Source organism: Peromyscus eremicus, chromosome 2 (genome assembly GCF_949786415.1).
Source record: "Peromyscus eremicus chromosome 2, PerEre_H2_v1, whole genome shotgun sequence".
Taxonomy (NCBI): domain Eukaryota; kingdom Metazoa; phylum Chordata; class Mammalia; order Rodentia; family Cricetidae; genus Peromyscus; species Peromyscus eremicus.
Genome location: NC_081417.1, coordinates 149,423,961 through 149,450,905, shown reverse-complemented (window position 1 = coordinate 149,450,905; position 26,945 = coordinate 149,423,961). Strand labels below are relative to the sequence as shown.

At 50.0% G+C, this 26,945-nt stretch overlaps 1 protein-coding gene across 1 annotated transcript; it reads left to right on the top strand.

Annotated features, from left to right (window-relative positions):
* The first annotated feature begins 259 nt into the window (after nt 1–259).
* Nucleotides 260–23,057, top strand: Cda (cytidine deaminase). Its single transcript, XM_059256216.1, has 4 exons — nt 260–419; nt 10,831–10,942; nt 18,560–18,617; nt 22,608–23,057. The coding sequence occupies exons 1-4, from the start codon at nt 266–268 to the stop codon at nt 22,722–22,724; spliced, it is 441 nt and encodes a 146-aa protein (XP_059112199.1). The 5' UTR covers nt 260–265; the 3' UTR covers nt 22,725–23,057.
* The last annotated feature ends 3,888 nt before the right edge of the window (nt 23,058–26,945 follow it).

Genomic DNA, 26,945 nt, shown 5'->3' with positions numbered 1-26,945 from the left:
ACTCGTGGGCACCACACATCGGTCCACCCTGGGACTCCCCAGCTCAGTCCTAAGCGCCATATCCTCGGAGCTCCAGCCCTGGGCGCCTCCGCTGCCAAGTCCTGGCCAGCACCCCACCGGCCTGGGAGCCTCTAGGTCTCTGGACTCGCGCAGGGACACACCCCGGGGGAGGAGCCACCTCTCCCGGCCAGTGCAGGCCGCCAGCCAGCATCGGCTTCCTCTCCTCTGCTGCAACCAGCAGCGGGACCCACGCCGCCGGACCGACATGGCCCAGGAACGCCCCTCCTGTGCTGTGGAGCCCGAGCAAGTCCAGCGGCTGCTGCTGTCCTCTCATGAGGCCAAGAAGTCAGCCTACTGCCCCTACAGCCGCTTCCCTGTTGGGGCTGCCCTGCTCACCGGAGACGGGAGGATCTTCTCTGGTAAGGGCTGGCGCCGTGGTCCCCTCCCTGACAACCTGCATGGGACCCAGAGTGGAGAGTAGAGCAACGCGCTCCCCTCCTCACTGGGCTTCTCAGGCCTCCCGCCCAGGCTGTGGGGCAACTCAACTGTTGTTCTACACAGTAGTTCTCTGTTCTTAGAAGTCTGGGGTGGGGAAGGGAGTTTGCAGGTGAGGCTGGAGGGAGCGGCCAAAATCAAGCGCACCCAGGACCCGCAGGACAGGAGTTTCAGAACGTCCTGTATGCCTGGTATTCACCTGATTTTCAGTAAATTCTTCCTCTGACCTCCTGATCTAGGTTAGATCCGTATTTAGATGAAGAAGCTGAGGCCAAGAGACAGGTCCTAAGTCACAGGAGGCCCTGGTGATGGGAGCTAGGTCTGGAGCCCTCCAGGGCCTCACCTTCTTCCTGCACACTGGGCGCTGAGACTGGCTGATGAGGAGCGGGCATGTGGCAAACAGCATCTCAGAGGAGAGGATCCAGGCACGGTGTGGGTGTCCGGCAGTCTGCACTGAGTTAACACGGATCTGCCCTGAGCTCATTCTGTAGTTTCTGGTTTTATAGACACCCACCTAGGCCAGAGTGGGCTGCAGCTGGCCGTGGGGTGCTTGCTCACATGCGCAAGGGTCTGGGTTTGGGGCGAGGGCAAAAGGAGAGGAAAGAGAAGGAAGGGAAGGAAAGAGGGAGGGAGGGAAGAATTTTGGTAAACTTAAGAACACTCTAGTTGGGATATGTCACGGACAGGAAGCAAGGACAATGCCCCTTTGTATGTCTTGGTGACTAAGGTACTGTGGTTTCCCTGAATCACCTGGGCATTGTGTGACACTCTTCATAGGGAGCCTATGACAGACCAAGACACAAATACCGCCAAAGGCCAACTTGGTGAACCCATGAGTTTTACTGGGGTTGCTTACAGGAATATGGGTGAGGGGTCACTTACAGTAGCAGAATTGACTCACAGACAGCTGCATCACCAAGGCCCACCCAGCGTGGGTGACAGCTCACAAAGCTGGGAACCTGGAGCACACGGCCCAGCCTGCAGGCAGCTCACCAGTTGGAAAATGTTCTTTTCATGTGCCTGTTCTAAACCTCTTTCAGGCAGCTGGTCTGGTCTTAGAGTCTTCTTTGAAAGTTAGCTTCCTTCATCTGAGAGAGACTCTCATTTTTTTACTGTTTACTCTGGCAGGGAGGAGCCCAGTTAATCTGGTCAGTTTCAGGGACTTCCTGAAGTTGTTCTGAGTTCGTCTCCAGATGGGGTTTATGGAGTACATGAGTTTGTGGAATCAGGAAGGAGAGATCTGGGGTGATCTGTCAGTCAGTAAAGTGCTGATCTCCAGAACCCACATAAAAAGCCAGGTACGGTGACTCTCACTTATAATCCCAGTGCTGGGTAGATGGAGACAGATGGATTTGGGGGCTCTCTGGCCAGATAGCCTAGCCTAATTGGCAAGCGCCAGAATAGTGAGAGACTGTCTCAAAGAACAAGGTGGATGGCGTCTGAGGAATGATTCCTGAAGTTGACCCAGTCTGGTCTCTATACACACACACCTGTACACACACACACACACACACACACCGGGAGGAGGGGGAGGAGGAAGAGGTGGTGTTGTGAGAGATACAGGATGGAATGAAAGGGAGGTTTTGGCCCAGGATTTTTCTGCCAGATGGGGCAGGGGAATGATAAGGTAAATGGCCAAAGGCGGAGCTGGGTTGTGCTGGGAACGAGGTAGGCAGGGACCAAGAGCCAAGTTAGAAGCTACAATAGAATAAGGAGCACTCTGTAAACCGGGTATGGGAGATCTCTTGAAATCCCACAGCCAGTGCAGGGGGAGGCAGATGAGTGTCCTGGGCGACAGTCCTGCAGGGTCACTCCAATTTCAGGGCAGACTGGCTCGGGAACTCAGGTGCCATTCTTTGTTTTTTTAAGACAGGCTTTCTCTGGGTAACCCTGGCTGTCCCAGAACTCACTCCATAGATCAAGCTGGCCTCAAACTCACAGAGATCCCCTGCCTCTGTCTCCCTAGTGCTGGGATTAAAGGCATGTGCCACTACACCCAGCCTGCTGCATGTCATTCTGATGGGTGTTTACTTTCTGTTACCTGGCAGGTGGGTCTCTACCCACTAGGGAACAAGGCTGCAAGCAGCCTCTGCTCTTCGTTCTGACAGCCATGGCACCCCACTCTAGACCTCATTCCAAACTCACGCTCTTTGGGCAGATCCTTGCTGCAGGGTGGATGTGCAGAAATGTCACCACTGAACTGAGGGTCCTTTTGTCCACCGGGATGGAGAAATCACAAGTAGACAAGGAGGGATACTCTTTTAGCTTGCTAGTGCTGGGCCCCCTAGTGCCCAAAGTTTGTGGTGTGGACAGACAGACAGAAGGGCTTAGCACTCCAAGTCCAGAGAACGAAGTGTGCGTGGCTCCCCACCCTAAAACTCAGAGACTTAGTTTCAGCCGCTCACACGAGAGACTCACGGCTCTGGGCTTTGGCTGCCGTAGCCTGGACAGTGCTCAGCAGCTAGTGAGTTCCATTATGGCACCCTTGGCTTATTTAAGGCTTGTCCACTACCTAGAGCTCTGAAGCCTGAGGCACGCAGTACTTCATCCTGGCTTTTCCCCAAGCTTCTTTCTGCCTTCTCCACACTCTTCCTCATTGTCCTGGGTCCCCTGAAACGCTTCAGCCACCTTTTCTGTCCCTTAGCGTCACCGCCGCCACTGTTTTTCTTGTCTTTTCTTTGCATGACCAACTCATCTTGCTCTACCAGTGATAGCAAGCGTCTCTACCTGTCACAAATACAAGAAGGCACACACACACAAAAAAACCCTCAATATAAGCCTTTCATCCACAGACTCAGGAAGAGGTGGGTTTTCACAGTTGTGACGTGCAAACTGAAACACACCAACCACAGCCACTCCAGGTTTTATCAAGACCAATGTCAGCCCTCCCATCTGTCAATCACAAGCCTTCCTGAGTCATCAAGGGAGTGTCCCTTTTTTTTTTTTTTTTTTTTTTTTTTGGTTTTTCAAGACAGGATTTCTCTGTGTAGCTTTTGGAGTCTGTCCTGGAACTCGCTCTGTAGACCAGGCTGGCCTCGAACTCACAGAGATTCACCTGCATCTGCCTCCCGAGTGCTGGGATTAAAGGCGTGCGCCACCACCACCTGGCTGGGAGTGTCCCTCTTTGGACTTTATGGGTGAGAGCCTCTGCAGGGTCCAGAGCAGGCAGAGGTGGTCACTGGAATAGTTGTAGGTCGAGGGGCAGGTGTGTCCAACCTTTTGACATTACAAATGAATGTTGTAATTTACATAACAAAACACACACAAATCTCTCTCTCTTTCTCTCTTTGGTTTTTCAAGACAGGGTTTCTCTGTGTAGCCCTGTCTGTCCTGGAACTCACTCTGTAGCCCAGGCTGGCCTCGAACTCACAGAGATCCGCCTGCCTCTGCCCACCGAGTGCTGGCATCAAAGGCGTAGCCACCACCACCTGGCAAAAAAAAAATGTTTTTTAAAGTTTTTTTTTTTTTATTGTATATGTCTGTCGGTCTGTGTTTTGTGTGTCTATGAGTCTGTGTGTGGGTATGAACAGTGGGTGCAAGGGCCCAAAGAGGCCAGAAGGCATCAGATCCCCTAGACCTGGAGCTACAGGAGGCTGTAAGCTGGCTGATGTTGCACTGGGTACCAAACTCTGTTTTTCTGCAAGGGTGGTACATACTTTTAGCCACTGGGCTGTCGCTTCAGCCCAAAAAATCTCACAGTGCTTTCACAGGCTACAGTTTTGTGTTGGGCCACCAATCCTGGCTATCCTTGGCTGCAGGCAACCACACGCTGCCCATGGCTATAGGTTAGATGTGTTTGAAAGTTCACTGAGGCGTGTCTTACCTGGAGTAAAGGTTTCTAGCTGAAGAACGTGACCTGAAGCAGAAGTCATGCCATCAATGGGCGTGGTTAAGCTCGGCTTTGCAGCTAGGGTGCACGTTCCTCTGAAGAGTTCCTGCTCTAGAATCCCAGAAAGAAGGGAGGGTCTGCTGAATGGTGAGCATTCCTGACAGCTTCCCTCAGTCACAGAGAAACATCAAAGTAGGCTCCCAGAAAGAACCTGAAATCTCAGTACAAAACTAACAATCTCAACAGCATTTAAAAGAAAACAAAAATGTGTGTGTAGCTGGGCGTAGTGGCGTACATCTTTGATCCCAGCACTCAGACAGAGGTCAGCAGATCTCTGTGGGCTCAAGGTCAGTCTGATCTACAGGGTGAGTTCCAGGACAGCCAGGGCGACATAGTGAGAATCCTGTCTCAAAAAACAGATTCTTTAGTGGAGTACAGTGGCACACGCCTTTAATCCCAGCATGAGGGAGGCAGAGGCAGGTGGAGCTCTGAGTTTGAGGCCAGCCTGGTCTACAGAGTGAGTTCCAGGACAGCCAGGGCTGCACAGAAAATGCTGTCTCAAGAAACAAAAACAAAAATAAAACAACAGGAAAGTATTTGTGTGGTATGCACGAATGTTTATATGTGTGTTCAGGTGCATGTGGAGGCCTGAGGCAGACACCACGGGTCTTCATCCCTGTCTCCCTTACTCACTGGGGGCAGGGTCTTGCAATTGAACCCAGAGCACACAGAACCCAGAGTTCACCACATTTTAGTCTAGCTAGCTAGCCTGCTCTGGACACCCCAAATCTACCTTCTGAGTGAGTGCTGGAATTACAGAGAGGCTGCCCACCTGCCATTTACAAGGTGCTGGGATTCAAACCCTGGTCCTCAGGCTTGCACTGATGCTTTGTTTAGACACCAAACCATCTCCCCACATGTTAAAAGTGTTTAGCCTCTGCCCCAGGGACCTAGGCTCCTCTAACTGTCTCTGAAGAGACAGAATTTTTGTCAAAGGTGAACAAATGGAAGACATTAGCGGAAGTCCTGGATCTCTTTCCTCATGACTGAAAGGGGCCAGGTGAATAAACGGAGGGCCCATGAAATCAAGTAGGGCTTGCGGGGAAGGGGTCTCCAAGCAACCAGAGGAAAACGTGGAGCATCGTGGGGTGAGTGGTGAGATTAGGGAGCAGAAAGGGCACGGCCCACTCGAGACACTGAGTTTATAACTTACAGCAGGAGCTGTGTGCTCAGCTCCAATAAACAACAGCCCAGGCTCTCAGCAGCACAAGAAGGTGGCATCCCACGCAATTCAAAAGCAAGTCTGCCTGCTAACAGCCTTGCCGTCACTCTCTCAGAATAAGTTACTCCCGACCCTGGCTAGGGCCTTGTGCCCCTCACAGATCGGCCACCAGGCGTGGCCGTTGATAACTACAATTGTGCCGCCATGATGCACCAAGTGCAGTAGCTAGTGAGGAGAGAGAGGCAGACAGGGAGGAAGAGCTGGGACGAGGATGCACACAGGTGTCAGGACAGGAGGAGTGAGGCACTGACGGGCTGGGCACACTCAGGAGGAGCGCTGTTGTGACACTTTTCCTGGGAAAATATAACACACATCTACTGACCCCAGATAGGGAACTCATGACAGACCAAAGTACAGATACCACCAAAGTCTAACTTGATGAGCCACTGAGTTTAATAAGGGTTACTTACAGGAACACGGGTGAGGGGTTACTCATAGGAGCAGAAATGACTGGAAAACAGCCACATCATCAAAGCCCATCCAGCATGGCAACAGCTCACAAAGCTGGGCACCTGGAACACACGGCACATCTTGCACAGGGCTCAACACGTTGGAGTGTCCTTTCCAGGTGGTTCAGTTGGTCTAAACCTCTTCCAGGCAGCTCCATTTGTCCGAGAGTGATTCTCGGCATGCTTTGCTCTTTATTCTTGCGGAGGGAGGGGCCTAGTGAATCGCGTCAGTTTCAGGGACTTCCTGAAGGTATTCTGAGTTGTTGACTTGCTGTCTTAATGAACTTTTCAGGAGAATGGAATGTTTCAGTCGGGGAGGAAATTACTACACAACTTTCTGGGTCATCCTTAACTACTTACCCAGTTGACTTAACTAGGTCGAGAGAGAGAGAGAGAGAGAGAGAGAGAGAAGAAAAAGCAGATATAGGTGAGCAGACCCGAGGCAGAAACAAGGCAAAGCCTGGCTGGCCTTTTCAGTTACTTTCCCAGTGGGGTGCGTTGTCCTGCAGTATTGCAGCATGGAATGAAATACAGTTGACTTTACAGTAAAGGTTTCTTTGTTGTGTAATTTCACATTTTATTCTCAGGCCAGTTGGAAAAAGGAAGGAGCTGCTAGTCATGAAATTTCATTATTCTGCTGTTTTTCGGTGAAAACTGATTCAGTGAAGGTTTGCTTTGGCTCCTAGCTCTGCAGGTCCCTGTCCAAGGTCCAGCAGCCCTGTGCTCTGGGCCTCTGGCCAGGACCACACACATAACACAGAAACTCCCCCACAGGCCAGTAGCAGCAAGACAAACAGTTGGTTCCCCATAACCCCCAGTGAGGATGCTCCTCTGCTGACCTAAGAAGCCCCCACAAGGTCCCACCTCTTACCAGGACACAGAACCTCCCGATAGTGCCACCCTGGGGAGTACTAAGACTTTGGGGGACATTCAGCACCTAAACCATAGCGGAAAGACCAAGACACTAGACAACAGAAAAATAAAACAGAAGAGATGAAGTTACTCCAAGTTTGATTCTTATTTTTCTTTTTTTGAGATAGGGTCTCATGAAGCCCAGGCTAGCTTCCAACTCTATGTAGCTAAGGCTGGCCTTGCGATCCTCTTGCCTCCATCTGTCAATTTCTGGAATTGTAAATGTGCTCTATCTGTCTCTCCTGACTTCTAAGAAGGTCAGATGAGAACTTCATTTGATTTGGCGACATGGAACTTCTCAGCATGGGTAATGACATTTGAAGTTCGATACCTAAAGGGGACTCCCACATAGCAGGGGCCCCCTCGCAGACCCCAGATTATGCACAAACTACATCTAAACACCTGTTTTCACAGAGAGGTCCTTTATGAAGCAGGGAAGAAAAGTTAAAGTGGTTGCTTTCTGACTCAGGCAGAAAACAGCAGCAAATGACCTTGTAGGTATCATTTTAAGAAGAGAAAGAGGGAAGGTCTGTGTTAGAATGGGCTAGGGTGTGGTGGGAAAGAAGATAGGGGATGAGGGAGAAGGGGAAGGGAACAAGGGAGAGGGGCAGGGATGTTTGTCCTGGAGAGACAAAGGACTGCCTTTGGACAGAGGGAGGACAGACGCGGCACATAGGCAAATGATGGTTTATAAAGGTAAAATGAGAAACCCCACGTTAGGATGAGGTGTTTAATTTTGATTGGACAGGTTAATTAGGTGAACCAAAGGGGGCTTCTGATAGCTGGACACTGGTAGCCTCAGGAGAAGGAAGTGGCCAGATAAGGGAAGAGACCTTGATGGCTAGCTATAGGAATGTCCTCAGGGTGTTTGAGATCCTGAATCGTGGCTGCATTCCTTGGCTTCTTCATGACTGCAGTGACAGAGATACACATGAACTGATGTAGACTAAAGAAGTGTATGAGCTCGCATAAGCACACCGTGGAAGGAACTGGAGAATAGCCAGGCCTCGGGGACAGCTGCAGAGGTACAGGGCTTTCCTCGTCCCTCGTTCATCTGTGCAAAGGCTCTCTAACGGTCCCTTCCAGAACAAACGGGAATGTGGCCATCCTCAGGGCTGTTTCAGGGCAGAACAGAAGGTCTACATGGGGAAGAACCCTGACTGACCAATTTGGTCAGATGCTCATCTGTAAGCCAGGACCATGTGAGAAAGGATGTGCTTCTGTTTGAATACCTGCTGGAAATGAGGTGACCCTTTATAAAATGGAGGAAGAAGAGCCTGGAGAGATGAGTCCATCCATAAAGTGCTTGCTCATGTGAAAAGCTGGCACGGCAGTGTGTACCTTTTGTCCCAGATCAGGACAGATGAACACAGGCAGTGGGGTCCCTGGGGCTTGATGGCCACCCAGACTAGATGCATTGAGGAGCTCCAGGTCTAGTAAGAGATTCCTGTCTTTAAAAAAAAAATAACAATAGTGCCGGGTGATGGTGGCACACGCCTTTAATCCCAGCACTCGGGAGGCAGAGCTAAGCAGATCTCTGTGAGTTCGAGGCCAGCCTGGTCTAGAGAGCGAGATCCAAGACAGGCACCAAAACAACACAGAGAAACCCTGTCTCGGAAGAAAAAAATAACAATAGTCAATAAATAAAAAAAAGGTTAGGGCTGGAGAGGTGGTTCAGCAGCTAAGAGCGCCAACTGCTCTTGCAGAGGACTGGAGTTTGGTACCCAGCTCCCGTGTCAGACGGTTCGCAACCATCTGTAACTCCAGCTCCAGGGGATCAGACACCCTATTCTTAACTCCACAGGCAACTGCATTCACATGTGCATAGACGCCCCCATACTTGTATACACATAATCATAAATAAGGTGGGAAGTGATTGAGGTAGACTTCCAACATCAGCCTCTGAACATGTGTGCACACGTATGTACATACGTGCATACATATATACAGACATGTACATGCACACACTAACAAAATAAAAAAGGAGGAAGTGATACCAAGATGTCAAAAGCAGTCACTGTTCACTGAAGTCCACCTGTAGTACCACAGTGTACACCTGCCCTTCTTCCCCGATATAGGGACCTGTCACTACCTGGCAACTCCAAGCCAGCCCCAGCCTGGCCATGAAACACACTGGCCTTTCTCCCAGGAGACTTACCGCAATGGCATCCTGCCAAAGGTCTAGTGACAGGGATCAGTTCTGGACCATGGATTCTTATGGTCCCAAGAGCTATGAGCTACATAATAAATGTATTACTCCCGATATGCTAACATAGATCATGAAGGAACAGGAAAATCCAGGAGAAGACACTGGCTCCGGTAACAGCTCTATGTTCAGTGACTTCTCTTACAGCTTCCACATCCGATACATACTTAGGGACAAAATACCACAGCATCATAAAGAACACTTGGACTCGCGCACGGGTAGCATGACAGGCAGGAACAAATGCAGACCGGTGCCTGCAGGAAGATGGTGCCTATCTCTCTCCACTCCGGCAGACTAGGAGGGGGCTGCAGTCCAGGCTCGTGGGCTGCATTGCTCTGTTCTGCAAGGCTGTTCTGGAAATGAGAACCCTGTCCAAGTGTCCCGCCGTACACACTAGAGTGTGCTCTCACGCACAGGTTCAAACTGGGGTCTCTAGCTTAGCTCTATAGAAACCTCTTCCTTGGTCACATCATCACTGGTGACACATTTGCTAAGAGTGTTGGGGGGCTGGAAGGATGTCTCAGAAGTTAAGAACACTGGCTGCTCTCAAAGAGGCCCCTGGTTCAGTCCCCAGCACCCACACGGTGACTCACAACCATCTGTAACTCCAGTTCCAGTGGATCCAGCGCCCTCTGTGGGCACCAGGCACACATGTAGTGTTCATACATACATGTAGGCAAAACATACACATAAAATAAAAATGAGTAAGATAAAAAACAAAAGCATTCAGACCCATGCCGGCCCTCCCTGTCACTTGCATCTCTTAGATCCAGACCTGAGGAGTCTATGTTTTCTCCTCTGCACACTGGAATGCAATCCGTCTCTTCACACCCTACCACCATCAACTCTCTGTTGACTTTGTCAAGCCTCAGCATCTCTTCGCCTTGACCTTGACCTTAGGGGTGATGAGGCTACTCATCCGCCCAGTTGCGGTGTCTTCTGCGTGGGAACCAGGATGAGACCTTAGGGAAACAAAGATGTGAGCATTCTTGGAAAATCCACTCCACAGTGTGCCTCGGTGTCCCTCAGTGCTTCTGGACACATCGCCCCTCCCTGGCCTGGGTTAGGGGAGTGTCTTTCTTAGGGTTTGGTTTCTATTGCTGTGATGAAGACCATGAACAAAGCAACTTGGGGAGGACAGGGTCCACTTCACCCACATTTTCACATCCTAGTCCATCACTAAGGGGAGTCAGAGCAGGAACTCAAGGCAGGAACTGGAGAAGCCACAGGTGGGGTGGTGGGGTGCTGGGGGGTGGGGTAGTGCTTATAAGCTTGCTCCTCATAGCTTGGTCAGTCTGCTTTCTTTTTTTTTCTGGAGCTGAGGACCAAACCCAGGGCCTTGTGCTTGCTAGGCAAGCGCTCTACCACTGAGCTAAATCCCCAACCCTACAGCCTGCTTTCTTAAAGTACTCAAGACCACCAGCCTACAGGGGTACCACCCACAATGAGCTTGGGCCTTCCCACATCAATTATCAATCAAGAAAATGCCCCACAGGCTTGCTGGTGTGGGCATTTTCTCAACTAGAGTTCCCTTTTCCCAAATGACTCTATCTTAACTGTGTGTCAAGTTGATATAAAAGCACAAGGAACCTCTTACAACATCCACATCAGGAAACAGTTCTGTCGCCTGTACCACTGGTCTCTTCTCTCCACTCAGGTTGCAACATAGAAAACGCCTGCTACCCACTGGGTGTGTGCGCCGAGCGGACTGCCATCCAGAAGGCCATCTCAGAAGGATACAAGGAGTTCAGGGCTATTGCTATCTCCAGGTGAGTGCGATAGGCCAGATAGGCAGAACATCATTCCTCCAGCTAACATTTCCCAGTACACAACTCATTCATTCATTCATTCATTCATTCATTCACCAGACCCCTGTCTAATGTACATGTTCTTGGCAGACATGGGTAGGCCCTGTGGCTGAGTGCTAGGGATAAGGAGGTAAGTAAGTCTGAGGCTGAGGACATGGCTTAGTTGGTAGAGTGGTAGCCTAGTATGCAAAGACCCTGGGTTTGACCCCAGCATCAAATAAAACTAGATATAGTTGCACACCCCTGTAATCCCAGCACTCAGAAGATAGAGGCAGGAGGATCAGAAATTCAAGGTCGGCCTTGGCTAAATAGTGAGTTCAAGGTCAGCCTTGGCTACTTGAGACCTTGTCTCAAAAAGTCATTGAGGTGGGGGTGGGGGGAGCTGGGTCAGTAGCACACTTGATGCATACGCTTGAGGACTTGAGTTCAGATCCTAAGGACGGTAAAAAGAAGTAGTGCTGGTTTGCTCCTTGACCCCAGCGCTGGGCAGGCGGAGACAGGCCGATCCCTGGAGCTGGCTGGCCAGCCAGTCTAAAGAGTGAGCTCCGGGTTCAGTGAAAGAACACCTTTCAAAAAATAAGATGGGGGCTGGAGAGATGGCTCAGGGGTTAAGAGCGCTGGCTGCTCTTCCCGAGAACCCGAGGTTTGGTTCCCAGCACTGACATGGTAGCTTACAACCATCTGTAACTCCAGTTCCGCAGAATCCAACACCCTCTTTTGGTCTCTGCAGGTGTCAGAACATGCACGTGGCACATAGACATCCATGCAAGCAAAACACTCACACACATAAGATAAAACATTTATATATATATATATGGTGGATAGTAACTGAGGAAGACATCTGGAATTGACATCTGGCCTCCATACTTGCATGCACACATACAGGGACACATAGATACCACAAACACAAGGAAAAATAATAAAACAAATGGACTCAATCAGTGATAGTGCAACAGAAGACAGCCCAGAACTCCACCAGTAGCTTAAGGCCTTCCCTTAAACTTTTAGTAGCTTCCATATTGGTAAAGCCAAATTCTTGGCTTTGCTGAGGAAAAGCATTTTAAGACAAATCACTGGCCGGACGGTAGTGGCGCACGCCTTTAATCCCAGCACTCGGGAGGCAGAGCCAGGCGGATCTCTGTGAGTTCGAGACCAGCCTGGGCTACCAAGTGAGTTCCAGGAAAGGCGCAAAGCTACACAGAGAAACCCTGTCTCGGAAAAAAAAAAAAAAAAAAAAAAAAAAAAAAAGACAAATCACTGCAAAGTGGAATTGGAGTTTATTAAAAAACATTTAAAATGTTTCTTAGATTTATTTTATGCGGATAGGTGTTTTGCGTGAATGTTATGTATGTCTGTACACCACACGCATGCCTGGTGCCTGAGGTCAAAAGAGGACATCGGATCTCCTGGGAGTGGAGTTACACATGGTTGTGACGCACCATGTGGGTGCTGGGAATCAAACCTAGGTCCTCTTCAATAGCCACAACAAGGGCTCTTAACCACTGAGCCATCTCTCTGGTCCTTTAAAAGATGTTTCAAATGTGGACTTTAAGCACAACAGTGAATAGAAAGAGAGGTGCCCAGGGGAGAGTGAGACATACCTGAGAGCCGGTGTGGGCTTCTCAAAGGAAATTCACACCGTGTTGTCCAGTGGTGACAATATGAGGGATTTGGAAGCTTTGGGATCTCATCATTCAGGCTGGTTTCTAGGGTCTCCTCCCTTCCTCCAATTTTCTCTCTCTCTTTTCTGTCTTTTTTTTTTTGTTGTTTTGTTTGTTTGTTTGTTTGTTTGTTTGTTTTGAGACAAGGTTTCACTGTACAACCCTGGCTGGTTACACAGCTATGAAACTCACTGTAGACCAGGCTGGCCTCGTCAGAGGTCTACCTGCCTCTGCCTCCCTTGGAACTAGAGGTGTGTGCCACGCCTGGCGCATTCTTGATTCTCAGCTACTGAGAAGCTTCAGACTCCTGAGTGAGCGGCCCCTATTCCCTTTCATGTCCCTATCATTTTCCCTGTCTTTCTCGTCTGCCTCAGACTCCACCCTTGGGGTTAGCTTACAGAGCAGGTAGACCCGGGGTGACTCTGACACAGCAGGTATGTTTCTGTCCCAACAACAGCAAGTACAACACAATCCCCCCAGGTACAGTAGAAAGACACTGCCTGTTCACACAGAAACAGCCAGAGGACTGAAAGTCACTTGATTGGTATAGACTCCCTTCCACCACCCCACTTTTTTTTAAATTATTTATTTTATTACATGTGTATTGGGGTTTTGCCTGCACTGGAGTTACAGACAATTGTGAGCTGCCATGTGGGTGCTGGGAATTGAACCCGGGTCCTCTGGAAGAACAGCCAGTGCTCTTAACCATTGAGCCATCTCTCCAGTCCTCGGCCACCCCACTTTTATAGACAAAAAATAAATAAACAAAGCCCTGAGGCCTGAGAAGTTAGGGACTTTCTGAGGAGTTAGCGGTAAAGCTGGGACAAAATCCAGGTCCTGCGGTCAGAGTCCAGGGCACAGCCCACTGGGTTGTATTATGCCAGGAGGCCAGACATTGTTCCCTGCTCTCCTTAAGTGGGTCCAGAACCAGCTGTTCAGCTCTGCTAACTTCAGAAGGCAGCACCCAGGTGAAGGTGTTAAAAGCAGGGTCTAAAACCAGGCTGGGACCGTGACCTGGTTACGGTCATGTGAGCACTGACTCTGACTACGTTTCAGGCTAACCCAACTCCAGCTAGGATCTGGCTGGATAAGAATTCTAGTCACGGGCTGGAGAGATGGCTCAGAGGTTAAGAGCGCTGGCTTCTCTTCCAGAGGTCCTGAGTTCAATTCCCAGCAACCACATGGTGGCTCACAACCATCTATAATGAGATCTGGTGCCCACTTATGGTATGCAGGCAGAACACTATATACATAACACTACATACATAATAGATAAATAAACACCTCCAGCCAATGCTGTCTCCTCCAAGGGGAGTGTGGTGGGGTCTTGTTGGTGATGGACCTAGACTGTGTGGCTAAGACCAAAGCCTGTGTGAATGGGTTCCATTACTGATTTAGAGCCCAACAATTTAATGCTTTTGTGGTGAGTTGCCTTGGGGTGCCCCTTTTATGTTGACTAGGCAGAAGTAACCTTGGCAAATTATTGGTTGAGGAAACTGACACAGGAAACAGTGAACCCAGCCAGCAGAGCCGCTGACCAAGCATCAAGTCTTTAGCAGTGTAGGACACAGAGTCTGGAAGAATCATTTCTTCCTGTGAAGGGAGTTGCAGCCTGGTAGAGAAACAGGGGCTGAGAGCAAAGCTGACATGGCCTGTAAACCAGGAAGGACTTCGTGGCTTTTCCAAAACCCTGTGCTCTGTCCTGGTCTGGCCCGGAGGGGTCCAGAGTACCTGGGTGCCATGTTAGAGTGACTGGAGCCAGATATGCCCTGGAGAACCGAGGCGGTGATTTCCAGCTTTCTCTGGAGCCGAGGGCTGTCCAAGCTTCCCTTCGGCTTCCGGAGAATAAACGAGGCTGTGCTAGGAACATTTTGTGCAGCTGAGGACAGATCGGGATGTGCATTGCACTTTATGAAGAAATGGGGAGAAATAACTCAATTTCAAAGCTGGTCCAAGAAAGTAATGATGTTCTGGGGAAGAGAGCAGAATGGTGCAGTAGCCTGCTGGCTCAGTTAGCGTTTGCCCAGTGAAAGGCTTTTTCTCTTGCCCATCACCTGCTTTTAAATACGACCAATGGGGTCATGCTATGATCGGCAGATGTCCTCATACGACACCTGCAGTTTCCAGCACCCAACTGGCCTACTCTGGATTTTTAACCCGTAACCATATCCCCCAGCCAGCAATGCAGTCATTATCATACTAATGACTTATTAAATAGAGAACGTGGATTTAGAGGAGGAATGGGAAATGCCAGCCAGCTCTTATTGGCACAGAACGGGGCTGAGCAGTCCAGTCCCCTCCCTGGGATCACAAAGGATGGAGATGTGTGGGCGTTGGCAGAGCCAAGTAAGATTCTGGGGCCTCACTGGACTCCTAGCCTCTGTCCTCAGAGTCAATAGGCTTCTGGCTTACCAAGCTGAGCATGACCTTAGCGTGTAACCAAGGTCTGTACAAACCACAGGAAACACTTGATCTCCAGTAAAAAGAACCCAGGTGTGGTGGTTTGAAAGAAAATGGCCCCCAAAGGGAGTGGCGCTATTTGGAGGTGTGGCCTTGTTGGAGGAAGTATTCACTGTGGAGGCGGGCTTTGAGGTCTCCTATGCTCAAGCTACACCCAGTGTCACAGACCACTTCCTGTTGCCTGCAAGAGGTAGGACTCTCAGCTACTTCTCCAGCACCATGTCCGTCTGCACACCACCATGCTCCCCGCCATGATAATGGACAAAACCTCTGAACTACAAGCAAGCCACCCCAATTAAATGCTTTCCTTTGTAAGAGTTGCTGTGGTCATGGTGTCTCTTCACAGCAGACACCAGGGGCAGAGAATCAGGAAAGCGTAGGGGAGGTGTCCAGATGCAGCCAGCATGTCTGAGAGTTAGTGTTCACTCTAGGCAGCAATGTTGAGTGACACTTAAAAGCCCCCACTCCAGGGTCCCTGAACCCAGGTTTCAGTCCTTCCCACTGTCCACCTGAGGGATTTAAAAGCCTCCGAACCTGGCTTTTTTATTTTACTTTATTTTTTTAGACTAAGTCTCACGTGAGCTAGGCTGGCCTCGAACTCACTTTGTAACTGAAGCTGTGACCCCGAAATTCTAATCTTCCTGCCTTTCACTTCTTGAGTGCTGGGCTTGTGGGTATGTACCATCATTCCTGCTTTATGTGACACAAGCCCTGGTCTCTTGCCTTATACTCAACCCAGCTACAATCCCAGCCCTCAGCCTGGCTAATTTATTTATTTATTTATTTTTTTAAAGACAGGGTTTCTCTGTGTAGCCCTGGCTGTCCTGGAACTTACTCTGTAGACCAGGCTGGCCTTGAACTCACAGAGATCCACCTGACTCTGCCTCCTGAGTGCTGGGATTAAAGGCCTGTGCTACCATGGCCCAGCATGAGCCTTGCTTTTTACGCTGAAAAATTCTGAGAGGAACAGTACTCTGCTGGGCTGTTGGCAGCCCCATAAAATGACTTCTGTGAACTCCCTAGCACATGGTTCATCATCAAGGAGAGCCACAGTTGTGGAGTTATCCTTATGACGTCTGCAAGCTGCAAGGAAAGCAAAGGCAGAGTGGATGGATTCTGAGTTCAAATCCTGGTTCTGCCCTTGACCGGCCCTGACTAAGTCGCTTCTTTCATGATCTCTAACATGTAATAGAAGGCTGCATAGCTGGGTGGTAGTGGCACACGCCTTTAATCCCAGCACTGGAGAGGCTGAGGCAGGTGGATCTCTGTGAGTTCGAGGCCAGCCTGGTCTACAGAGTGAGTTCCAGGACAGCCAGGGCTACAGAATGAGACCATGTCTCCAAAAAATTAATTAATTAATTAAAATAAAATGTAAAACGAACATTCTTTGACTGGACCCTCAGCTCTAACTCAGTCATCGCAGAATCTAAAACCTGGCCCCTGACTGCTCTGTCCCGCCCTTGTCTGCCTCCACGTGGTCATTGCCGCCTGGTGAGCTGGCCTTGTCCTCTCATTAGTCTAGAAAGTCCTGATCGCAGTGGATGTGTGTGTCTTGTTCATTATCGTACCCCTGGTACCAGTGGCAGTACATAGTGCCAGGCACATAGTAAGTGTTCAATAAGTATTTGTCATCTGACATATAGAGCCCTTTGCAGGGAGCTCAGCGTGCTAGGCGCACAGCACACAGCACAGCAGCTCCTGTTAACACACAGTCAGATTAACTACCAACAGCACAGAGCACTACCTGATGAAGTACTGAAATTATGACAGACATTGCCTATGGGAGGGAACAGATGTGCAGAAATTAACCCAGGCAATAACAATATAGCAGTTGGAGGCTTATAAAACCCTGAGGCTGGAGATTTAGCTGAGTTGGGAGAGCGTCTACCGAGCATGTTCAAAGCCCTGGAGCCCATCCCTAGCACGGCATAAAACCAGGCATGGTGGTGCATGCCTGCAATGCACGAACTCAGGAGATGGAGGCAGGAGGCTCACAAGGTCAGGGTCATCCTCGGCTATGTGACAAGTCGGAGGCCAGCCTGGGCTACATGAGACCCTGTCTCAAAACTAAAGTTTACACATCCTTTATGTTATCTTAAAATGTTATCTCATTTTGTTGAAATCCTGCCAAGTAGAGGACATTGTTACCCATGTGTTACAAACAAAGGAACAATCCCTGAATGACTTAAGATGACTCAGAGCCACACAGTGAACAAAACAGGGAGTTGGACGAGAGTCAGAATTTAAATCCCATGTTCTTCTAGAGCCGTCACAAAGCTGTGGGCTCAGAAGGGCAGGGACGGTGGCGGCAGGGACGGTGGCGGCAGGCACCAGGGCCCCTACAGTCAAATCCGTGTTCTCTAAGCACCATCCTTTGTCCTCAGTCCAAGCCAGAGGACTGCTCAAAGGTGCCTGAATTCTCACAGGCAACCCTGGCTGGAAGTATGTGTCTGTCTCTCTAGATGCCAGGAGCCCATTTTCTTCTTTGGTACACATACATGGTATTCATCCATGCCCAGGGCCGTCGTGTGTAATCTTTCTTCCATTCCCTTTTCTTTCTTTTCACAGACACTTTTATATATGGGGTGTGTGTGTGTGTGTGTGTGTGTGTGTGTGTGTGTGTGTGTGCACGCACATGTGCCCAAGGAGGACACAGGAAGGTTTCAACTTCTCTAGAGCCAGAGTTCCAGAGGGTTGTGAGCCACCCTGTGAGTGCTGAGAATGGAACTCAGGTCCCCTGGAAAAGTAACACGTGCTCTTAACCACTGAGCCGTCTCTCCAGTCCCCCGCGGCTTCTCTCTTACATTTATTTCTTTAAAACACAGAACACCCCGCCCCCAGACTTTAGAATCACCATTCTGTTATCCATCTCACCAAATCTATGACCTCACCAGTGAAACCGCTACCACGACACACCACTTGTTCTGAAAATTAAACCAAATGACATAGTTAAATGCCTGGGACGGTGATTTTTCACTAAGTGGGAATACGTGGCTCTCTTCCTCCTGTGAGGACAGGCTGATGCCACCTTCTGTGTGAGACATTGTCTCGCTCCAGTGGTGGGCTTGTTACTGCGCATTCTTAATGCATTTTATTTAAAATAATAAGTCATCCTGTTTTGTGTCACCCACTGGGCCGAGCCCTCCTATGAAGGACAGAGACAAGCTCTCCTTTGCCCCGTCTCCTGGAGTGTGGGCGACAAGACAGCTAAGTGCCCCTTAAACATTCATGAGCGCACTGATGAGGACAGCGTTGCCACTGTGGCTTTGCTTTCGGAAGTGTGGCCGGCTGCCAAGTCGCCTTCCCAGCTCCCAGGACACAATGCTTCTGGGAATCAGGAGTTGTCTGATGGGGTGTGACCTGATTCGCAGCAGGACAGGGACTCAGCCTGTGAATCTCAGCCACCGGCCAAAAGCCTTGTGATAGACTGCTCTGAGTCCACTCTTTGTTTCCCTAGTGACCTACAAGAGGAGTTCATCTCTCCGTGCGGAGCCTGCCGACAGGTCATGAGGGAGGTAAGAGCTTGGTTCCTCCCTGCAAAGCAAGCCTGAGGTCTCTGAGGGCCCACACCAGACTGCCAGTGTGGACAGTTACTGTCCGGGTTACTCAGCTGGTTGACTCCCGAGGCCTTCCTGGGTTCACGTGAGTCACTGGAAATGAACCCCTTTTCAACACACACGTACTGACCATTCTCTGTTGTTGATGCCAGGCATTGAGCCTGCTCTGGGGATAAGCCAGGCCAGGCTTGCCCTCACTGAGCTTCCAGAAGCTGTGGGACAATACAGGAAGAGAAATCGGGGGACAGAGGGGCAGCAGAGGACAGAGAACAATAAACTCCAGCCTGCAGGCCAACCCCAGTGTGCTTTTTGATTGTGGATAAGTCTGGTAGGGGCGGCCCTGCCCAGTCGCTGCTGCATTGGCGGCGACCACTGTGGTAGCAGGGCTGAGCAGTTACAGGAAGGCCACACAGCCTGGGAACCCCAAATACTTCCTATTTGTCCTTTGTCAGCAAAAGCTTTGCCAGCTTCTGCTCCAGGTGGCTCTAGAGAAGGAGGATTCTAGACAGATTTCACAATGGCGGGTTTCACAACGGCCCAGATGTTTGCTGTGTGATGAACAGCAAAGGGGCAAAGGGCAGTGGTGGGGAGAGCATGGGATGTAGGATCACAGGCATGGGCTAGGGCCTGCTCACACTCTGTACCCGCCAGGGAACAGAGGGCATGTTTATTCCAGAATAAAAGGAACCAAGTTATATGCTTAAAAAGGACAAAAATGAGGCTGGAGAGATGGCTCAGAGGTTAAGAGCATTGGCTCCTCTGAGTTCAATTCCCAGCAACCACATGGTGACTCACAACCATCAATAGTGAGATCTGGTGCCCTCTTCTGGCCCGCAGGCATACATGCAGGCAGAACACTGTTTACATAATAAATAAATCTTAAAAAAAAAAAAAAAAAAAGTGTACACTGACCAGAAATGCAAAGTCAGGGGGAAAAAATAACAAAAATGGCAAGTTTTACCTAATGTGTATTTTATTACTGGTTTCGGGAAATCAAAAAATGATTTGGACGGTGGGCTGGCTAGCTAGTTGCTTTTGCTGTCCTGGGGATAGATGGAACCCAGGGCCCAGTACGTGCTAGACAAATACTCTACACCAAGCTACGGCCCATCCCTGACCATGGGTACTCACTCATTCAGGCCCAGGGGAGCTTCTGATGTTAATGTGTGCATTGGGGGATTGAGTCAGGAGGACTTAACTATTCTCAGAGAAGCCTGTGCCCTCTATAGTCTCCCCCAAATGAAAGCCACGAGCCCAGAGAGTCCCAAGCATGGCCCTTGAGCTGTAGCTTGCTATGAGAATACTCAGAACCTGGCAGCTCCATCAGCCCCACCCTAGCCCAGGACAGAAACAGCTGTCACCATTTTTTTTTTTTCAAGACGGTTTCTCTATGTAGCCCTGGCCATCCTAGAACTCACTCTGTAGACCAGGCTGGCCTCGAACTTACAAAGATCCGCCTGCCTCTGCCTCCCGAGTGCTGGGATTAAAGGTGTGCGCCACCACTGCCTGGCTCAGCTGTCATCGTTTTTATCTTCAGTAACGTCAAAAGAGAGCGACCAGCCCATGAGGGCCTGGTATCAATGGCAGCCAAAGTGACTCCAGACTCTGCCCCTCTCACTGCCTCTGCCTCCTACATCCACTCCTGGGCCACATGCACAGGGAAGTCTGGGGTTTGCCACAGGGCGGGCGTGTGCTGCCTGTTCTGGGAGCATTCCTGCTTTGGAACTCTCGCTGGGAGAAGGGCAGTTTGGCTGGTTTATCTGTCTTGTGTTTCCTAGCCCTGCACTTCACAGAGCTCATCTCCCAAGTCCAGATGGAGAAGCCACCCCAGACGCATTTCATTCCCACAGTGAACTTCACCTCACCACCGAGGGGGGGTGAGCACAGCTGCCTAGCGCAGTGACCCTGTCTGAGGAATCTCTCAGCATGCACCAGATCTCTGGCTCCCAAGGCCCCAGCTTGACCCATTTGCTTATGGCCATTTTCTCCAAACAGATTAGATGCTGGCAAAGGAGAGGGAGAGAGAGAGAGAGAGAGAGAGAGAGAGAGAGAGAGAGAGAGAGAGAGGAGAAAAATATCTGGAGGGGAGAGGGAAACACGAAACCAAATGTGAACAGTGAGCCATGGGCCTGGGAACCAGGAACCTGGCATCTAAACCCACCTACATCTAGCTCACACCCTTAACCTCAGGCACAACCTGCCAAGCAGGAAAATTTCCTCCCTTGAAACCTTAATTCTGAAAACCCCCAAAGATTGATAGTGTCTGGTAACAGCTCAGTGATTCAGACAGATGTGTGGAAAAACAGGAGGCCATGGACCAGCCTCGGCTGGCAGCCCACATGTCAGTCACGATGCCACAGACTCTGTGAACTGGGCACCTACTAAGTGCCCGGGTGTGTGAGCCTCACCATGCCTGCCAGGAAGAAGCTGACTTAACTCTTAACCCCACCCCACTACCCTTTTCTATCACTAAGCACCTCATAGATGAAGACAGTGAGTCCCAGACGACCCACAGCAAGGTGGGGTGAGGGAGAAAGTTCTGAAGATGTGTTCATCTTTGCTGATGTATTAGTTACTTTCCTAGTGCTGTGATAAATCACTATGATCAAAGCAATTTAAGAAAAAATGGTTATTTGGGGCTTATGGCTCCAGAGGGTGAGGGTCCATAATGGGAGGGACAGTAGATGGCAGATATGGTGGCAGAGCTGGAAGCTCAAGGCTCACATCTAGAACAGTAAGCAGGAAACAGTGAGTGTGCTGGGAACCACGGATTCTGAAACCTCAAAGCCTGCTTCCAGTGGCACTTCCAGCAAGGCCACACTCCCTAAACCTCCCCAAACAGGCCTACCAGCTGGGGACCAAGTGTCCAGATGAGACACCACTTCCAAACCACCACAGCCGACTTGATACCACTAAGCCTCAGTCTCTTCAACAGTAAAAGGAATACAATGATAGCAACCACCTCAGTGGGTAGATAATGCTATACTGCAAACATAGTATGTTGAGAGTCGTCAAACAGACACAAACTCCTCCTGGAATGAGGCACAAAGGTGAACCTGTAAGGGGCAGTAGATGCTGGCTGTCAGTGTCATTGAAGAAGGAAGCCTAGCTCTGGGGCATAGAGTTTTTTAAATTTATTTTTAATTATGTCTGTGTGTCTGTGTGGGGGTATGTGCATTCCAACACAGTTGCTCACAATGGCCAGAAACATTAGATCTGGAGCCGGAGTTACAGGAAATTGTGAGCTTCCCAGTGCAGGAGATGGAAATCAAACTTGGCTCCTCTGCAAGAGTACTGTGTGCTTTTAACCACTGAGCCATCTCTCCATCTCCAAGGTGGAGGTATTTCAACAGCGGCTAGGAAGATGGCTCATTTGTGTGCAGCCTTGAGGACCGGAGTTGGCATCCCCAGAAACCCACGTAACTGCGAGCTGGTCTAGGCAGACGCCTGCAATCCCAGTCTTTGAAGGCAGAGATGGGATCTCCAGAGCAAGCTGGCTGGACCAGCCCTATGGGTGAGCTCTGGGTTTGATGGCGAGACCCTGCCTCAGTGAATAAGATGGAAGAGCCATAGAGGATGATTCAAGACCCAACCCTTGAGTTTCCACATGCATGTGTTCCCATGTGTGCCCCCCCCACATGCGTACACACACATGTATTCCACGCATACATGAAAATGGAGAAAAGGTATTAGTTTTACGAAAGCTCTCGGGGGCATCCCCTAGGGAATGCCCATGGCCAGCTGACTGTGCTATTGACCTGTGCTTTTCCCATAATTCCTCCTCAGGCTCTATGAACCAGGTGTAATTATTGTTACTCACATTTGACAGGAGAGGAAACTGAGGCACAGAGGACCACTAGACAGAAAACAGTAGAGTCAAATTCAAACCCATGCCTTCCGTTGCCCTCAGTCCCCTGGCCTCTCACACAATTTTGCTCTCTTTTCCAGTTTGGCACCGACTGGGCCGTGTACATGACCAAGCCAGATGGCACATACGTAGTCAGGACAGTCCAGGAGCTGCTGCCGGCCTCATTTGGGCCTGAAGACCTGCAGAAGGTTCAGTGAAGCTAAAGGACAGAACACCTGCCTGTGTGGGCCTGGGCTCCCTACCTGAGGGCCAGGTCCTGGAAGATTTCATAATGATGCTGTCCCTGGCTGGGCCTGGAGACACCTGCCACCTGGGTGGTCCCAAATGGCTAGGCAAGGGCGACCTTGATTCACACACACCACAGTCCCCCTAGAGTGATGGAAGCTATCACTCAGCCTGGGCCAAATCCCGCATCCTCCTGGAGACTTGGATCAGTCCACCCCACCCTCCCTCCTGCAGGCCCTGACATTCCGGGCCTGGCCTGCCTCCCTGCCAGCCTCTCAAGGTGCTGTCCTGTTCCGTGTGACTTTTCTGACTATAAACCACAGAACATCCTGACTACCTGTTTTTGCTTTTTGTCTCTGTATGAGGGACTTAGGGGGTGGCTCATCCCGTGGGGCAGGCTTAGCCGTTTTCTTCTGGCCGAGGCTATAGCTGATTCCCAGTGCACCTCTCTAAGTGGCATCTGAAGTCAGAGGCTCCTTGCCCCTGTGTTCTTGGGTGGGAGGCCCCTAGGCAGGGTTTGATTCCAGGAGCCCACTTGCTATAGTATGGACACGGGATGGAAGCTAGGTCATTGGGGGTGTGTCCCCGAAGGATATGGAGGTATCCAGACTTCCTCTTCCTCTTCCTCCACTTCCTAGCTATGAGGTGAGCTGGTCTTTACCACACACTCACAATGATATGCACCTCCCCAACCAGAGGCTGAAAGTCAAGGGGCCCCCAGCCAGAGCCCCCCAAACTAAGCCCAAATAAACCTCCTCTTCACAAGTTGATTCTCCCAGATGTTTGTTACAGGGCAGAAAGCTGACTGACACACCATTACTAGGGGCTGATTTGGGCTTAGTAGAGACCTAAGACTTTTCTTTGGGCTACCAACTCACAAATAATGACATAGGGACTTTTATTAATTATGAAAGTCCGGCCTTAGCTTAGCTCTTATAACTTAAATTAACCCATTTCTTTTTTTTTTTTTTTTTTTTTGGTTTTTTCGAGACAGGGTTTCTCTGTGTAGCTTTGCGCCTTTCCTGGAACTCACTTGGTAGCCCAGGCTGGCCTCGAACTCACAGAGATCCGCCTGGCTCTGCCTCCCGAGTGCTGGGATTAAAGGCGTGCGCCACCACCGCCCGGCTAAATTAACCCATTTCTATTCATCTACATGCTGCCACCCACGTGACTCACGGCTTTTACCTCTCTCGTCCTGAATGTCCTCAGTGTCTGACTGACAACTCTCACACACCTAGATTCCTCCTACTCTCCCCAGAAATCCCACCTATATCTCCTGCCTAGGTTTTGGTCGTTCAGCTGTTTATGACACCAATCACAGCAATCCATCTTCACGCAGTATACACATGTCCCACAACAGCCAGCCACTGCCACAGCTGTAATGGGCGCAGTGTAAGGGGGAGCGTGGGCAAGGCAGAAAAGATAGCTCTCGGGACCCACTCAGTGCCACACTCTTTAGTACTGCCCTCCGTTTTCAGTGCTCAGGGGTTCTGGGAGTTGGCCGTCACCTCTCTTTTTAGGTCATGGGGCAGAGTAGCTGAGAGCTTGCTCTACAGCCATGGCAGAGCTCAGCAGAAAATCCAGATCCACCACACCTTTAATCCCAGCACTCGGGAGGCAGAGGCAGGTGGATCTCTGTGAGTTCGAGGCCAGCTGGGACTACATAGGGAGTTTCCAGGCCAGCCAGGGTGACATAATGAGACTCTGTCTCAACCAGAAGGAAAAGAAAGGTCCGGATCCCTTGACCCCACAGTGACCTGGAAGCTATGCACTCTGCTGAGGGTTTTGACATATATGAACTCCCTGCATGCTCACTATCAAAACCATAAGTGGGTTTGCTTTTAGTTTATCAATAAATGCATCAAACATCAGAGAGGTTAAATCATTTGCCCAAAGTCAAACAGCCAATAGGTGGCAGAGCCAGAATGTGAGTCGGCTCTGTCTGGTTCTTCGAGGCTTTTCCCATCCTCCCACAGCCAGAACTGTTTACTGAGTGTCTTTCGGATGTCAAATATGCTGAATTCTGCAGAGAGAACAATGTAGAAGAAACAGTCTGCTCTTGAGAAATGCTCAGAGTGAAGAGAGAGAGCAAGCAGAAAGATTTAGTGCACAGGCATGCACACCATGACCAGGGAGAGACAAGGATGAACACCATGACCAGGGCGGGACAGGGATGAACACCATGACCAGGGAGAGACAGGGATGAACACCATGACCAGGGAGAAACAAGCATGTACACTAACCAGAGAAGGACTGGCTGCTTTGTGCATTGGTAAGCACACACACATGCATACACACACACACACACACACACACACACACACACAGGCACACACACATGCGTGCACTAAAAAATAAAATACAATGTTTAAAGAAAGTTTGTGCTTTGGATTAAACAATCTTCAGGTTGCATAGTTTGGTGCAAGTTATTTCATTATTCTGAGACTCCATCTCCTCATTTGTAAATGGGACTGTTGTGAGGGCCTGAATGAAATCATGCAAAATTAAAAGCCTCATATTTAAGCCACATATGCTGGTACATGCCTGCAATCCCAGTGTCTTAGTTGGGTTTCTGTTGCTATGATAGAACAGCATGTCCAAAAGCAGCTTGGGGAGGAGGGGGTTTAGTTCATCTTACACTTCCACATCACAGTCCATCCCATTGAGGGAAGTCAGGACAGGCATTTGAGCAGGATCCTGGAGGCAGGAACCGAAGCAGAGGCCATGGTCGAAAGCTTGCTACCCACAGCTTGCTCAGCCTGCTTTCTTGTACAACCCAAGACCACAGCAGTCTTTAATCAATAAACACCCTGCAGACTTGACTATAAGCAATCTGATGGAGACAATTTCTCAATTGAGGTTGCTCTTCCCTGGTGGCGCACACCTTTAGTCTTAGCTCTAGGAGAGCAGAGGCAGGCAGATATCTATGAGTTCAAGGCCAGTCTGGTCTACATAGTTTCAGGACAGCCTGGGCTACAGAGAGAGACCCTGTCTCAACAAACAAACAAAACTAACTGGGACACCCAGCACTGGGGAGGCTGAGGCAGAAGAGTCATGGCAAGTTCAAGGCCAGCCTGGCAACAGAGTGAACGTGTTAAAAATCAACAGCCCAGTATCAGGTTCTCAGCAAGAAGTCACCAAGTGTCAGCTGCTTGCCTCAAAGCAGAAAGATTTTGGTCCTTTTAGAATGAATTTTGCAATCAGGCAATAGTCCTTACAACCAATTTGATTCCTCTCTCTCTCTCTCTCTCTCTCTCTCTCTCTCTCTCTCTCTCGACTAGGTCTCATGTCGCCCAGGCTGGGCTCAAGCTCACTCTATAGTCAAGGACAACCTCGAACTTCTGACCCTCTTGCCGCTCCTCCAAATGCTATGACTCCAGGCATACACTATGGTGCCCAGTTGTATGGGGTACTAAGGCCGTGTGCATGCTAGGTGTACCCTCCAGCCACTGAGCCACATGCCAGCCCGTGATTCCCTTAACTATTCGGTAACAGCTCTGTGCTGGTGCTGAGACACAGCAGGAGACAAAATGAAGTCCCTACCTTCCCAGAGCTCAGTCTCACGGTATTTCATGTCAGTCAAGGGGAAGACAATGTCAGGGGACAGATGGCAGAGCGCTCCCCAGAGAAGACAGCCGTATTTCAGCCAGGGGTTAAGAAAGATCAAGACGGATCTTCCAGTTAGGAACATGCAAAAGATTGTTCCGTGAAGTTCTGGGGGTCTGGGGTGGGTAAAAGACAAGGCACAAATACAGGCACTTCATGAAAGCAGGCATTACTCAACGGAAGCTTCCAGAAATTAGTTGAACAGTATCCCCTCGGAAGAGCTCTAGTTTCTGGCCCAAGAGAGGCTGGGATGTTAAACCCAAGCATTTTCACTCAGCAACTAGCTGCGCAGCATACGCGCTGACAAGCCGAGCCTTCAGAGCCACACATGCTCTGTTGTTCAGCGTGCTGGTGTCTTCAGAACCCTAAGGCGCAGTCCCAGATTCCGGTGGAAATAAATAGAAGCGTGTGTGCCTCCTCTGCTCTTGCCAGCTGCTGCCGCCTGCCTCTTCAGTCCCACGATGTTTGAGGATTTCCTCTGGGCAGGAACAAGGTCACAACTACAATGACAGACACTAGCGGTACACAGTGCCCGTGTCTCAGAAGGAAGCCACTGTTCATGAACAAGAAGCTGGGCGTCGTGGTGT